General features: G+C 39.5%; 1 protein-coding gene across 1 annotated transcript in view; it reads left to right on the top strand.

Annotated features, from left to right (window-relative positions):
- Nucleotides 1–6,175, top strand: part of CTNND2 (catenin delta 2) — a 339,842-nt gene extending 333,667 nt beyond the window's left edge. Inside the window, exons 13-14 of the mRNA XM_036745439.1 lie at nucleotides 20–93; nucleotides 5,859–6,175. Of these exons, the coding sequence (XP_036601334.1) occupies nucleotides 20–93; nucleotides 5,859–6,119 (335 nt within the window). The 3' untranslated portion in view covers nucleotides 6,120–6,175. The remainder of the gene's footprint in view (nucleotides 1–19; nucleotides 94–5,858) is intronic.
- Nucleotides 6,176–15,242: the final 9,067 nt, after the last annotated feature.

The raw sequence follows: 15,242 nt of genomic DNA on the forward strand, positions 1-15,242 counted from the left end.
CTTTGATTTTTACCTGCAGCTCAAAACACTGGAATTTCAACTTTATACAGAAATTCTTATGGTGCACCTGCTGAAGATATCAAACATAACCAGGTATGGTACATACCATTTTCAGACTATTCTTCTAGTTAGAATCATGTGAAATTTGCAAAACATAAACAAACGAACTCCATAATATGTAAAAACCTGGAAGGAGGGGCGAGGGAAGGCAAGAGAGAACATTTTGTGACTCCCCCCAGACACGTCATAGCATTTGGATGAAGGGGCTTGGTGTACAGGAGTCCTCAGGAGGCCGTTGACTCCCCCAGTCACTGGAAATCTTCCTACAAAGACTGGCTAGCCACTTAGGTACACTGTAGAGGGTGTTCTTTCTCAGAACTGTACTCAATTTTGCTAAGGCCCTCCCAGTTCTGTGTTTCTGTGATATTATGGGTACAAATTAATTAGTTTAAAATAGACCTGAACTTCATCCAGACTCCAGGAGAGAAACTTCTCTACCTGTCCATCCAAGTGAAAGAGTTAACATAAGAGCAAAGAGCTTCAGCCTTGGCCTCATGCCTGCAAGGACCATCATCTACTTCAACATCAGGCAATCACTGAATGATGACGGTGCTGGGTAACTGTGTTTAATGGCTTAAATAAGTATGTCCAGTTGCCACAAATATCACAGAGGCATAAACAAATGAAAGGGTGCTAACAAAAGAGAATACATCATACAGCTAATACTCTTAAAAACCAGTCTGACTTTACTAAGTCTATGCCTATAACCTCTAGTTCAGCAAATCATGCTGACAATGTTCTTATGCAATAGAATGCACAGAACGTACTCAATCATGTAGCCTGCAAAAATTGTGGCATCATTCCAAGTGAATTCAAATTCAATACAAGATTAACTTGAAAACCGATAATAATGATTCTTGGTTTTTTAGAAATAATTAGCTACTTTAAGCATTTTCCCGCTTTCAGTGGTAATTACCAAATGACTGACATTTTTGTAGTCATTCTCAGTAATGGCTTTTTCTGATTGATCCCTTCAATTCCTGCCATACATCAATGAAGTTGTACTGAAAAGATAAAAATGAAAACTGTTTGATCAATTGCCATTATCATCCCAAAGCATAAAAGACCAAGGAATTTTGTGGTCCTTTTGAAAACAGGATTCCTTTTAGAAGAATATTTTCTGGGTGCCCAGCAGGGAAATTCCCTTTGAAAATGAAAGGAAAAATTCTTCAGACATAAGAAGATAGCCATGTCTTGTGCAAAGACTCCATTTGCAGCACTATTTGATAGAAGGGTCAAAAGAAGTAATATATTCCATTCTCCTCAACAGCTAATACGGCCCAGGATTGCCACCAATAGTCAGGTAGACAGGAGGGGATATTTAAAGGCAAAAGGGACCCCAGAGGCTCTCTAGTCCAACCTCCTCATTTTACAAATGAGGAAACCAAGGCTCAGAAAGGTTAAGTGATTTGCCCTAGCCCACACAATATATACACTACCCAGTGGTGTCAAACTCAAATATCAATGGATCCCTGTGGGCTGTCTATTGACTTAGCCACACATGTACATTAATTAAAACTCAGGAGTTTTGTTGCTGAGAGTTTGACACCTCTGCCGTATTAATGATATGGGAGGGAATATGTATCCTCTTGACAACTACATATTCACACTAATGTAGAGACCACCCTCATGTGACATTCCTAACCCTAGTCCCCAGTAACTGCAACTGGTCACTTTACTGATTTAGAATAATCATTGAACCCAACTTCTGCCTGCTGCTCAAAATTTAAAGCCAAAAGGAGCACAATAACAATAAGGCAATGGGCCCGTCAAAACTAGACTAGACCCCACCGAAGTCAACAAAAACTACTCCATATTTCCAACGTGACCCCAAAATTGCCTTGAGTCTTCAAAAGCCAAGTAAAACTTGCCTTTAAATACAAAGTGGATTTTGATGTTTCCTTTCCAAGCATAGGTACTGAAATTTTGCAGATAAGGGCCCATCAAGGCAAGAGAGCAAAGATCACACCTTTGATTGTGATAAGATTAGCCTTTAGGTGGCAGAAACAGACATAATCTCATTACCATAAATTGCTTATTGGGCTGCTCCTGAAGTCTCAGTATTGGCGTTAACCCTCTGGTATATCTCTGGTGATCCAATACATCCACAGGTGTGGTAGAGAACTGCACTTTTGTCTTTGCATCCCCAGCAACTTACACAATTCCTGGCACAGAGAAGTTGCCAAATAGTGGTCCTAGTTGACTGATGATTGATATGACACAAAAATGGAGTGTGTGCCATAATATGAGCTTTGTTATGAGGAGAGCACTTGTTAGATCTTAATATATTATAAAAGGAGAATATTATCATTATTCATTATTTTTACCCTAGGCAAAAATAAAAATGTAATGGAATATGCTAGTTCAGTTTCCTAAGATCACAGAGCTAGAGCTGGAAAAAACCTTAAAGGCCATCTGGTCCTACCCACTAATTTTTACAGAAAAGAAAAATTATTCCCAGTAAGGCTAAGTGTCACACAGGGAGTTAGGATCAAAGGCAAGATCTGAACCCAGACACTCTGACTCCATAGCCCCTCTACTATACTGTTTCTCACATTTAAGAACATTTTAAATTACTTTGCCAAATGGAGTTAATATAGTTTGACACTGCTATCATGGGAGCTAAGCACAACCATCCGTGACAGTATCTTAAAGCTTGCAAAATAGGACTTTACCATGCAAACAATTCATCTGCAAAAGGAAACTTCCACGCCATAGTTTGTCTCTGAACATACATTTTTGAGGATAAGTACCAGTCATTTGGTGGGGCTGTGGATAGAGCTCCTGGCCTAGAGTGAGAAAGACCTGAGTTCAGATCTAGCCTCAGATACTGGCTTTGTGCCCCTGGGCAAGTCACTTAAGCCTGTTTCCCTCAGTTTCCTCATCTGTAGAATGATCTGGAGAAGGCAATAGCAAAGCACTCTAGTATGTTTGCCAAGAAAACCCTGAATGGAGTCACAAAAAATCAGACATGACTGAACAAAAACAACCACTTATCTGATAGGAATACCTTAGACTCTTATATCATCCTGGTAATCAACTAATAGGGCACTGACAGACACATTGGGGTTACATGATACGCCCAGGGCCAAACAGCCAGTTAAGTATATGATGCAGGATTTGAATCCAAGGTCTTCTGAGTGTAAGCCCAGTAATACTCCACAACACCACATTGCCTCTAGAAGGCCCACTAGTCCAGAATATGTACAAGCCTAACATAGTGGTTATGATCACAGAACGCACACACACAAAGAGAAGCAAGGAAGGCATGAATTCTTAGCTAAATCCATGCTAATAACATACCATGTTAGTAGCAGGTATTTAAAAATTCCTTTTTATCATCCCTCAAATTCCCCCCACAAAATTATTCACTTATAACCCATTGAAATATATAAAAAGTATGACGCTTTGCTAGGCATTGGATAACTCTAAACCTGTGGTTTGAACTCAGGCTTTGGCTATATGTATCATTTTCCCCTGACGGTGGTTTCTAGGGAGTGCCATAGTCATAACCACTTGAAACAGTAGGAATTTTCATTGTCTTTAAGTTAGGCAGAAGTAGAGAGGTCTACTGGCCTCAAACATGGCTCAGATCCTTAATCTATATCTTTATCGTGAGAACCAATGAAGATCCTAGAAGTTTAGGGCTTTTAGCATCCATGTAGCCAGAGTAGAGATGCCCTCCCCCAGAGCAGATTGTAACCTCCCTCCTACATCTTAGTAACGGATCTTCATAAGTAGCTTTGCCCAAAAGGCCTTAATTTCCTCATCTGTCAATGAAAGAAGAGCACCCTCTAAAGTCCAGTCTAGATTTAGATTGGGATTACTTCATATCAAATCTGATGATGAGGCTCCCTAAACTTAGTCACGCTTCTACTTTAGGCAACAAACAGGGAGTACTATTGATCTGAAGTTGAAATCTTCCCATCTTGGACCCAGCATCCTTCCTATACCAATGAGGCATTGCAGGAGATCCTTAAGGAAGATCAAATAAATATTATAAGGAAATCCAGTGTGTTCAGCTCAACCTGTCTACATGACTCCAAGAACGTAGACTTGGTTGGCATGCAAAAGGGAAATTTACAAGATAAAAATGTTCCTGTTGGCACTTGAAGTCCCAGAAGCTAGGGGATATGGATATAGAATTGGAGACTCCTTTGAAACTGTACATTGTACAGGGTCCAGGCCAAAGCTGACTTGTGTGTTTTCCATGAAGAATGGGGCCCCAAACAGTTTAAACAGAGTGTATCTAGAGGGGAGCACTTTCGAGCACTTTTAAAGTGAGCACGTTTACAATTGATCAGTTAATTAGAAAGCCTTATATCCCACTTGGAGAGTTCATTGGATTTTACCGTTTGAAGGAAGCTGAGAGATCACCCAATTCAGCCCCTTCATTTTATAGAGGAAGAAAAGGAGGTGCAAAGAAGGGCTGTGACTAAGCCTAGGATCACACCAGTCATAAGGTGTAAAAGCCGGATTTGAACAGAGGTCTTAGGTCTCCAAATCTACTGTTTCCTCTTCCCCCTTCCTACCATACTATTTCCCTGTTAGTAAAGCAACTCAGTCAGTGAAGGATTATTACACTTCAACCTTTGGTTAGCCAAGTACGTTATCATTTGTACATGCTTTAAAACAATTAAAACTACTTATTGAAAAATGTTTAATAATTCAACTAATCTCCCCCCCCAACTCCTCATAATTATTATGTTTATAAACAAACGATCTATGGGCATAACTCACTGGGTCAGGGGTCCGGGGACTCATGCAGTAGGAACTAGGAGTTAGGTACCTGGGCAGTGTTGCAGGGGAACAGACAATAGGGAAGAAGGAGATAGATTCAGCCAATAATGCTGAGAGGAAAAAAAAATCCTAAGGCTCAGATACATATAATCATACTTCTGTCTTCACCTCTTTCCACTCTCCATCACTAGGTAAAATAGATGAGATTGTACATGCCTCTCTTTTACTCAGGCTCTACGCTGCTCTTTTGTGAATTATTTTGCCTTCCATGGTGACTCTGTCTCTTTATTTTTGCCTTGTTTTACCTGTGTAAAAATATTGTTCCTGAGTCCAATGGAGATATGGGCACATTGCTTAGGGCCCTATCTCTCCCTAGGAATGGTTTCAGCTTGAACTAGAGAGAGAGAGAGAGAGAGAGAGAGAGAGAGAGAGATTGATTTTTTTTGACTGAATCGGAATAAAAAACCCTTTTACTATTCCAAAGGGTTGAATATGTTGACTACATTTCCTGTTCTTATTGTGTGCTTATCTGTGTATTTATTCAAAGGTTTTATGATGAAGGTAAAGTCACTTTGACAAATGCGCTGGAATAGGCCTCCCTGTCCTAGAATGTAACTGCTTTTCTGTGCATATAGTGAACAGAAAAGTATTGACTCAGTCCCTTCACACTGGTAGGAAGTTGGATTAGATGATCCATTAGGCTTTTTACATCTTTGCTGTGTTTGCAAAGTTCTGGGAATCATGCAGCATTGAGTATTTCCCTAAAATGGGTAAGAGATGTAAATAAGGGTCTTGTATTTTATAGCCTCTAATCTGCTTCTCTCTGAGAGATAATTATTGTCAGCACTAGCACGTGAAAGCAAGAAGCTATTGGCAAAATTGAGGGAGGCCTGAAGGAGGAGGGAGGAGGCTGTGTTGCTGAGTCCTTGGGTGTCATAGACAGCCCAGGTCTCCTTTCCAGTAGGTAGATGAACAGCAGGAGAATGAAATATTCACCAAAAGAGGTCCAGTGACAGAGAAAACAGATTAATAGGACCGGATTGGTCTTTCCTCTATAGGTTTCAGCACAGCCAGTCCCACAGGAGCCCAGTAGAAAAGATTACGAGACCTACCAGCCGTTTCAGAATTCCACAAGAAACTATGACGAGTCCTTCTTTGAGGATCAAGTCCATCACCGTCCACCTGCCAGCGAATACAACATGCACCTGGGACTGAAGTCCACTGGCAACTACGTCGACTTCTATTCAGCAGCTCGTCCCTACAGTGAACTGAACTATGAAACAAGCCACTACCCAGCCTCACCAGATTCCTGGGTTTGAGACCCAGCGAGAAGGAACAGCTCCAGGAACTGTGCATGTGCATGCATACACCACAAGACATTTTTTTTTCCTGCAAATTTAGTTTGTTAAAGCCTGTTCCATAGGAAGGCCCTGATAACCAGTATGGAAACCTTGATTAAGAGATATTTTAGAAGGCTAAATGAATTGAAAGTTAACTTGGAAGTCAATAGAATGAAAAAAAAAAGCCTGAATATTACTGTGTGGGACAACTTTTACTGTTGGCCCTATAGAGTCTTAAAAAACAAACAACGTGCTGTTTATTGAATGTGATGGAAGGAAGGAGGGAGGAAACAGCAGTGAATGGTGGGACAAGAAGGTTATGTTAAGCACAAGAAACAGAATAGTTTACACACTTTATGGGGGACAGCTTCTCACACTTTGTTTACTATCCTCATTCATTGTGAATCTAGGCTTCAAGTTGCATTTGGGGTTCCTCTGTACAGCAAGATGTTTCTTGCCTTTTGTTAATGCATTGTTGTAAAGTATTTGATGTACATTACAGATAAAAAAAACCAAGTGCATTGTGTATATTACACCAATGCCACAGTGTTTCTTCATCTATGGTTCTAAATATTACTTAAATTTCAAAATTTTGAAGGATGTATGAATTTCCAGTTTTTTCTTTTCCCCAGTATGTTTTAACAAAGACAAAAAAGGAATATTTAGCAGTATTGTTCGTTCTGATATGTGAATTTGTTTGTGGCAACTAACCAAGGCGTTCAGCAGTTTCTGACAATTAACATATATCATTCCACACTCCTTGTCAACGAAGTGCTTTTTCACTGCCTAAAATTTTAGATGTAGATATTTGAAATAGATTTTTTTCATTTATACCAGTTTTCTTTATGATGATACAGTGTTAAAAGAAAATAAATTACAATTGATCTGTCATCCATATTTGCTAAGAATGTCTATTTCCAAGAATCTGTCATGCAAAATGCACATTCTTGCTTGTGTGTGTGTGTGCGTGTGTGTGCCCACGTATGTATAATAATCCGTGTGTGGTTTTTTGATAGAAGTAATTTCATTTGCTGTTCTCCTTGTATAAGCTTTGTTATTTTCTTTTCCCCAGGATAAATTGACTTCAATCTGTTCTTTCTGTACTGTATCCACTGTACTGACCATTTATAACATGGGATCTTAATCCTGATGACATGGAACTGTGGGAGTTTCACCCATCCCCGTTCTTGGGCACCAATGATTTAATACCCTCAGCTCTTTCCACATATTACCCCTCAGCCCCTACTCACCCCCCTAAAAAGAAGAGAACCCTCATAGAGCCAAATCTTCAATTCCACTTTCTGGCCAGCTGCTTACATCTCCAGGGGAACTGAAAACTCTTCCATTTACACTGTTGAAGGGGCTTAATCCATCATCTCCCACTGTCCTCTACCACCAGAATCTATTTTTAATCTCACATGAAGCTAATATCTAGATAGGGATTAACAGCAATGAGAAACAATCATTTTTAGAAATTAAGTGTACTCAATTTTTCCTAACATTTTTTTAAAATATTGCCGCCCCTGTCTACATAGTTTAATTCAGCCAAAAGTCAGCAAACAATAGTTACTTTTTCCAAATTTGATTGCAACCAGAAGATAATTTTACTCACCTACGCAGACTTTGGAAATAAAAAAGCTAATTTCTAGAGAACAGCATAGACATAGCTTAAAGATACTTATATGTTCTCCTATCTTCTCTCAATTAGGTCAAATGTGGATTAGTACCTAAAAAAGATCACTTTTAAACTTTAACTGTACTACAAAATTTGTGGTAGGAAACCTGTATTTCTGGGATCCTTCACTGTAATATTACCATTTCATCCCCAATTGTGCCTCTACCAGGCACTTCTCCCCTACCTCCCAACATAGAGATATAGCTATATATATCCTAGGGGTCAGAACAAATTTTACACTTCACCAGTGTCATAGGACCAAAATAATACAGGTCATAGAGGCAGATATTGTGGTATAAACATGAGTTATCAGTTACCTAGTATTCTAGATTAATATTTCCAAAAAATAGTAAAAAACATTAACAGGTCTCAGTAGTGAAGGGGAAAATAAATGCATGCAGTAAAAAGATGGTAGGGACAGCTGTATATGTAGGGAAGCAAAAAGCACTCCTCCTAACAAGATCTTTATATTTTCTTTATGATATTGATTGTAAATATATAGCTTGCATTCACAACACTTTGGGACCAGGCACGCTTTTCCTCTTCCAGTGACCCTCAAGGAGCATGGGCTACAGTTAGCCACTGCTGTTGTGTCTCCCCTGGAGTAGCACCAGACCTAGTGAATGCACAAAAAGCATTTATAGTTAGTAGAGCCAACCCTTTTGCTCAAAGGTACATCTTAGGGAAAAAACTGATTATTATTTTCTTCTTTTTTATTAAAATTTTAAAAAAATAAGGTTGGGTTTTACTTGAACTGTTAAAATGGCCTCAGGGCCCATATAGGTTCCCTTAACAGTGAAGCCAGGTCAGCTGGTGACCTGTCCATTACCTGAGATATATTGGATTAAATGCACCAAGTGACATGAAACCTTTGGTTTTGTTTTTTGTTTTCATTCTTCTGAAGTGACTGAGTGTTATATCTGAGAGTAACAACTCTCCCTTGAGGCCTGAGGACTCTAAGATCTTGTGTTTTCCAACAATGCCGTACAAACAGAAAAAAAGGAAAAGCAAATACGTCTTGCTCCTTTCTGTCCCAGCATTAGATCACAAATGTACCTACAGCATCTGATGTGATATTTGGTGTGGAGAATAGGATCTTGATCATGGATATAAATCCATGATGCATTTATTAAGAGAAACCTAAGAGCTGGTTAACCAATGTTACCAGTTTGTCTCTATGTGGCCAGAGATTCCCAAACTAAACAAACATAACAGATATGTCTTTTGCAGAAAATTCAGCCTGTTCTACAATGTACTCCTTCCCATTTCCCCCCTTCAACACAATCACTCAGATCAATCCACATATTCTGAGCACTTCTTCAGTAGCAAACCTACGTGTGGGCTTAGAGGTTTGAGATGCTGAATTTACTAAGGTTTTGCTAGCAGCTGTTTGTTTCACACTATATATATTTTTTCCAATACCCAGTTTCTTTGTCATGAGGTAAGGCACGGCTCAGAGATGCAGCTGTCTTCACTACTGTATTCATTTCCCAGCTCAATATCTGAGGTGAAAAGGAAGGGGAGCAGTTTCTGGATCAAATAAAATTGTCATTGGCCAAAGAACATAAATGTTTATTCACAAAGGTAATACACAACAGAATAATAGCATCCCAGTAAGAAAACATCTTTAGAAAGACAGAGGGCACACTCACATGCGTAGAAGGTGACTGTTCAGAATATTACTGTTTGGTACTGGTTCTCAGTCTTTTTGAGAACATATTCTAATGCTGCAACTCTGACAATGAACACATCAAGCAATAAAATGTCAACAGTAAGAATCTAGTTGACATAAGATGTTAAATCGTACTTGATAGTGGGTTGTCTGTTCCAAAAGCAACTCAGATTGATAGCTTCAATCAATAAAAACTACAGTATTGTAGAAAGCTTCCACTTAAAAAAAGCAGTACTTTTAAGCTCAGTAGCCCCCACCCAAAAAAAATCTCTATTTAGTCTGTTTTATCACTTGCCCCTACTTCAGTTTTTCTTCACCATCTGATATTATCTCATTCAATCCCATGAACTTAGCCTCTTAGAGAGTTCAGATTTGGTCCTCACAAGTCATTTGATATTTGCACAGACACAGAAATACAGGAAGAGAAAATGAAAGCAATGCCTCCCTGAATAAATGTTCCCTATTTACAAACAGTTATCTTCAGGCTAGCAGTGTCTCTCTGTTACCATCCAAATGTGATAAATCTGAAAGATTCAGCTAAATCATTTTACAGAGGGGAGCAGGGGAATGGACATAGTCATCCCATCAATTACAATGCAAGTATGCCAGTCTGACCTCAACCCCTACAAAGACAGCAGGAAGAATCAGAAGCAAATTTTCTTTTCACCACTTTGGAATCACAAGATACTCAACAGACAGGTGTCGTATTCTGGATATCCCAGATAATGACCAATAATTTTATAAGAACAGCTATTCACAGTCTTTATATTAGACACCTTGGAATTAGCTTAAAATTGAAACAAAATCTTGGCAAATACAAAACCACATTCTGCAAATGATTAAGTCCAAGCCTACTTCTCCCAGGCTAGCAGTTGGAAAGGCCACTTTTTTTTTCTGCTCTTCACAACGTTAGAGTCACTCTTTTTCTCCTTGGAGAAAATAGACCTAACCACTATACTAGATGGCAGAAAGGGAGCCGGTTAAAATCTTTTTTCTCACTGAGGCATTATGCAAGGTCCAGATGGCTCCAAAACCTTGTTTCATTCAGAGTTCTACAATGGTACATCTACTCCACCATACAATTGCCTAAAGATGGCAATACTCGATAGGAATTTTTTAAAAATAAAATACACTTTAACCAATTCACATTATCAGACCACACTATCACCCATAGTTCTTATTACATTTTGGAAACTAAAAGCCTCAGAATTATCAAGTTTGATCAATGTGATAGATATGTTGAGAATAAGGGTATTTCTCACACTTAAGGGACTGAATTTTTCACATCAACCTAATGAACTTAAAATTTTGTTATTCTATAATCATAAAATCTTGGAGTGGGAGAATTTTAGAAATAATCTAGTCAAAACCCCTCATTAGATAAATAAGGAGAGGGAACTTAAGTGACTTGTCTAAGGTCATACAGGGAGTAGGACATTTCAGAACAGAATAGGAACTCTCAATTCTTGGACTGGATTGTCTGCTATGCTCTCTGTGGACAACAGGCCCTAGGAAATCATCACAGTGCATCCTTAGGATTAGATAGACAAAGAGGAGCACCATCCTGACTAGTCTTTGAGGACTTTAAAAATCCAATACTTTGAAAAATAAAGAAACCTGGCTCAATCTTTGCCAATAAACCAATAAATAGGACTCAAGAGAGCACACTCTTTCTCTCTAAAGGAAATTCCTAATCATAGTATCTAAAACTAAAGAGAAAATTTTCATTTCATGTCAAACCTAGACACCCATTTTCATCAGATGTTCACAACAATATCACCATGGCACTTATGATGAATAAAAGACTCAATAATCCTCCACAAAGACAATGGATTTACCTTTACATAATTTGAGAAAGATCACAAAAGAGTATATATATGAATTTTGGGAACATGCACAAGGTATATTCAGTCCCATTGCTTATTTCTAATTAGCCAAAAGCCACCCAGGCATTAGATATCTCCTCTTCCTTTTCACTCTACCCATATCTTAAAGAATATTAAGAAGGAAAGGAACTCATTTTTTTAAGAACTCTTCTATCCTGATCTTTATAATATTTATGTCTCAAGTCCTCAAGGATCTGTTTTTTGCACACAGGTATACTGCAGATCACAGCCCCATGAACCTTATGAGTCTCATGAGTTGTTGTGGCCTAAATAAATAAATGTTAAAAACAATTATCTCATGGCCAGCTCTCTGGTGATGAATCTCTCCCCACTTAGCTAGGCTGGTCTTCTTAGTCTTTCTCCATACTAGCATGTACTTGAGGGCTTTCCAGCTTGGTAGGAACCATTGGAGCCTTCAAAGGCCCTCGAATTACCTCCATGCCAATGATGAGGCAGCAGAGAAGAGTTTCAAGCACAGGAAATGATCATACCTATGGATTAAATGCAACTAGCTTGAAAGTCTCTGTATATGATGGCTAAAATCCACAAGGTACGATCAGCCGGTTCATGTATTTAGAGTACTAGGCCAATGGCCTACATAATGAATCTAACTCCCAATAAGCCCAACTAGCAATCAGAAACCACGGAAGGGAATGCAGTTGTTGTACCAATTTGTCATAATTCACAAGACAGATTGTTGGAAGTGTGTGAGTAGAGGAGCAGAAACCATTTTCACTAGCACAGAGGACAGCATGACATTAGAAAGAATGCTGGACTAACAAACAGGAGAATTGTGATCTAACCCTGTAACTGGCATTGGCTCACTGCACACCTTAAATAGGTTGCCTCTAACTTCCCAGAGACAGTCTCCTTGCCTACAGAATGAGAGAGTTGAATTAAATAAAACCTAAGGATTCTTCTAGCTCTAAAATGCACTCATGTAAATGACGGTGGGTGAATGCCATTATCATGCATATTTTAGGCTATTATAAAGCAATCTAGGTGGCACATTGGATAAGGCACTGGCTCTGGAGTCAAGAAATTGGGAGTTCAAATCCAGCCTCATTTGCCAGCTTAACACAATGGTGCTAAGAGGAGCGAAGAGTCTTGGATGGTCAGCCTTCCTTACCAATTCCCATCCTCCATATTGCCACTTTAGACCTTCCTCTTAGGTAACCCTTGACCAGGGTGAGATGTAGAAATTAGGGGAGAGGGGGAATTCTCAGTTAGCTGTGCACATAGGTGGCACTATATAAATGCTTTTCCCCCTTTCCCTTCCCCTTCCCTGTGTAACCCTGGGCAAATCACTTAGTTTCTGTCCACCTCAGCTTCCTCATTTGCAAAATGGAACTGATAATAGAACCTACCTCCCAAGGTTGCTATGAGAATCAAATGAGATAATATTTGTAAAGCATCTTGCACACCTTAAAACTCTATAGAAAAGCCAGCTATTGTTATCAAAGTGAAAACTGTCTCTGAATCTTATAGGATCTTTTAAACTAGCTATTGTATACTGGCTTCCTCTCTATTCCATCACATTTAAGATAAATAACAAGATGTTAATTTTAGAGAAATGAGATGCAGAGCACTGTGGCTCTCTTTTTTGCTGTTAGGGTATCACTTATTCTTGGCACAGTTGTGTTGGCAAGAATTTAAATATAACACTTCCTCCCAAATGTGAAGACTGAAGTCTTCTACTTATATAGAGTCATTTCAAGGGGACCTTGGGAAGTTCTGAGTTTCTCCATGTGGTGCTATCAATATGCCTAAAGTTAGTCAACCAGAAAAGGCAGTTTTGATTTCTTTAATTCAGTAAATTCTTAGCTATTCAACCGAGTCAGTGAATAAGCGGAAACTGTAGTCGGGAATTGCCCTGAGATAGTGTACCATGATTAGAAAGTTTTGTCCACTTTTAGACTTCATGTCCCTTGGGATCAAGGGCAGACATTTATGAAGCAACTGCAGAATCTAGCCAGAGGCAACGGAGAAGCTAACTAGAACCCGTGGGGATCACATCCATGTCCTTCAACCTTTCAGTGTTCTAAATAGTCCCAGAGACTTACTCATACATTGTTAGAGCTGGAAGGGACCTGAGAGGTCATCTAACACAAATCCATTTTACAGATGCAGAAGTTGTGATATTAACCAGTCACAGCCTGGGAGATTGTCACACTCTACCCTCCACAGAGGGTAAAATCCAATGTTGTTAAATTTCACTCCTCCACCTCCTTTTCCTTCCCTAACCAATATTTTACTTCTAACAAAAAACATAAATGTTTGGTTAGAGTTCTATCTCCTTTATAATCTCATCCCAACCAATAGAGAAGATGGCATCATGCATTGGATTGGATAAAAGGCAAGTAATTGGACAAAAGAAGAGGACCAACACAGGACAAAATAAGTTATTCACTAAATAATCAACCCTCAAACTGTCCAGAGTTGACTGTACACTAACATAGGCCCCTTAACACAAAAAACATATCATCGGGAATAGCCTCTGATATAACCACACAAACTCCTGCCCCTTCAGTGCACAGCTGAGAATTCCCTGTCTCCTCCAATTTCTATATCTCAGCCTAGTCAAGGGGTGACCTAAGAGGAAGGTCTAAAGTAGCAGTATGGAGGATGGGAAATGGTAAGGAAGGCTGACCATCTAAGACTCCCAGCTCCTCTGGCTTCCTTCGTGATCAAGTTCAAATCCTATCTTCTGCAGGAGGCCTTTCCAGGTTTACTCCTCCCCCCTAAGAAATCCCTCCCCTCTGAGGTAACCTTCCATTTACATTGTCATTATGTATATACATAGTTGTTTTTGCATGATGTCTCCCCGACAATATACGAGATTGAAAATAGGTGATTTTGCCTTTCTTTGTAATCCCAGCACTGGCATACAGTAAGTGCTTAATAAATTCTTGTCAGCTGACTAAGTTGCTCCCCCACAATTACCAAGTCCTGCTCCCCACCCCTCCCCCACACACACACACCTCGAGTTGTCGGTCTCATCATGGTCTTGCCCAAGAACAGTCTAAATTCTGAATACTTCTCCTTATCCTCAGAACCTTCCAAGGACCCCAGCCTGCTCTTCTCTGCAGATCCCTTATCATAGCTCCTGCCCAGTCCAGGCTCAAGTTTGCTTCTCCTCTGCAATAGGGATGGAACTTTTTTCTTTCATGAGGTTTTTTTGGTGTGTACAGATGCCTTTGCCCTTTCAAAGTAGTTCATAACTCCTCAAAACTGAAGAATGGGTTCCTTAAGCTATTTTAATCAACACATCCTGCTTCTCAGTTGTATACCCTATAGAAGTGTTGGTTACTGTCATAGCGCACTGACTCACAATGGCCTTGTTAAGACCTCCTCTCAGTGCCATGCTTTTACTGTTTAGAACATGGAGATAGATACTCCATACAATTGGGAAGCAGGACATGTTGATTAAAGTACCTGAACATGGTGTCAAAGTATAGAAAACCCAAGAGAGCTTAGAACACCTTGAGGCCACATGAGCAGCTGTCCGTGAGCACAGTGAGCACCAAGTGGCAAAAGCTGTGTGTCAGGGATGGGGGAAGGGGAGTCAGGTCTGATGAGGGAAGAAACATGACATTTAGTACCTTCTGATTCTTGCTAATTAGATGCCAAACTCAGTATTCTACCTTCTGAAGGAAGACAAATGCTGTTAGTAAACTATACATTTCAGCTCCCAGTGGAAAGTCCCAGTTGTCCCATCCTGGTTATGGTTCTTCTGCTGTTATACTCCTCTCTGCTCAGTCACCAATTTCTCCCACTTCCTATCAATGAATTAAAAATCCTGTGGTTTTCTGTTTGATTTAATATAATATCATGATAAGGATGTCTTTCGGTTGAGAGACTTCAGGCAA

Source organism: Trichosurus vulpecula, chromosome 1, assembly GCF_011100635.1.
Source record: "Trichosurus vulpecula isolate mTriVul1 chromosome 1, mTriVul1.pri, whole genome shotgun sequence".
Classification (NCBI taxonomy): Eukaryota; Metazoa; Chordata; class Mammalia; order Diprotodontia; family Phalangeridae; genus Trichosurus; species Trichosurus vulpecula.